Consider the following 799-nt stretch of genomic DNA (forward strand, 5'->3'; position numbering starts at 1 on the left):
GGGGGCGGGGCGGGCGCCTGGGTCGGGGCGCTGGGCGGTTGGTCCGGCGCCTCCCCGAAGCCGTCGAGGGGCTCAGGCGGCAGCGCCCCACCTGCACCGTCTCGCGGTAGAAGGCGGGCACGGAGTCGCTGTCCACCTCGGTCCACTGCAGGCGTCCAGGGCCCCGCAGTGGTACGTCCTGCTGGAAGTTGTAGTCCCAGCGGTTCTGATCCTCGGCGTTCATCTCCGCCAGGCGGGTCTGCAACTCACGGCTCAGCTCCTCATGGTCCACCGGCCCGAAGAGGCTGCGGCAGGCGCTGGAGCGCGCAAGAATGGGGAAGGTTCCACGGGAGACCAGGCGCTCCATCGTTGAAGTGCTGCGGAGGTACACGTCGGACATGGCCGGGGGGCTGCACGAGCCCGGACAGCGAGAGAGGAGAGGAGAGCAAGAGGAGGAGAAGGAGGAGAAGAGGAGAGGAGAGCGGAGGCCGGGCGCAAGTGAGACCCCGAGTCTGCGTTTGCAAAGGGACACGGTGGGAGGACGGGCGTGACGGCTACCTGGCTGTCTGGTCGTGGACTGCTCCTGCGTCTGGTTCTCTGGTCAGGCCGACAGCCGCGCCCCCTCGGTGCTTGCTCGCTCGCTCTGGCCTAGCTGGCACCCCTCGAGCACAGCGCACTTGGCCTGTGGAACGCCCAGCCGGCTTGTGCCCCCTTTATACGCGCCGGCCCCACCCCCTCGCGCGCGGGCCCCGCTATGATTAGCATAATGTAGTATTTTCAGTTTCAACAACACCGCGACCATTGGCCAGTCCTGCGCTGC

General features: G+C 67.7%; 1 protein-coding gene across 1 annotated transcript in view; it reads right to left on the bottom strand.

Moving 5' to 3' along the window:
- Window positions 1–793, bottom strand: part of CDKN1C (cyclin dependent kinase inhibitor 1C) — a 32,012-nt gene extending 31,219 nt beyond the window's left edge. Inside the window, exons 1-2 of the mRNA XM_014590204.2 lie at window positions 538–793; window positions 7–389 (exon numbers count right to left, since the gene is read on the bottom strand). Of these exons, the coding sequence (XP_014445690.1) occupies window positions 7–379 (373 nt within the window). The 5' untranslated portion in view covers window positions 380–389; window positions 538–793. The remainder of the gene's footprint in view (window positions 1–6; window positions 390–537) is intronic.
- Between the last annotated feature and the right edge of the window lie 6 nt (window positions 794–799).

The sequence above is a fragment of the Tupaia chinensis genome, unplaced genomic scaffold, assembly GCF_000334495.1.
Source record: "Tupaia chinensis unplaced genomic scaffold, TupChi_1.0 Scaffold000047_1, whole genome shotgun sequence".
Classification (NCBI taxonomy): domain Eukaryota; kingdom Metazoa; phylum Chordata; class Mammalia; order Scandentia; family Tupaiidae; genus Tupaia; species Tupaia belangeri.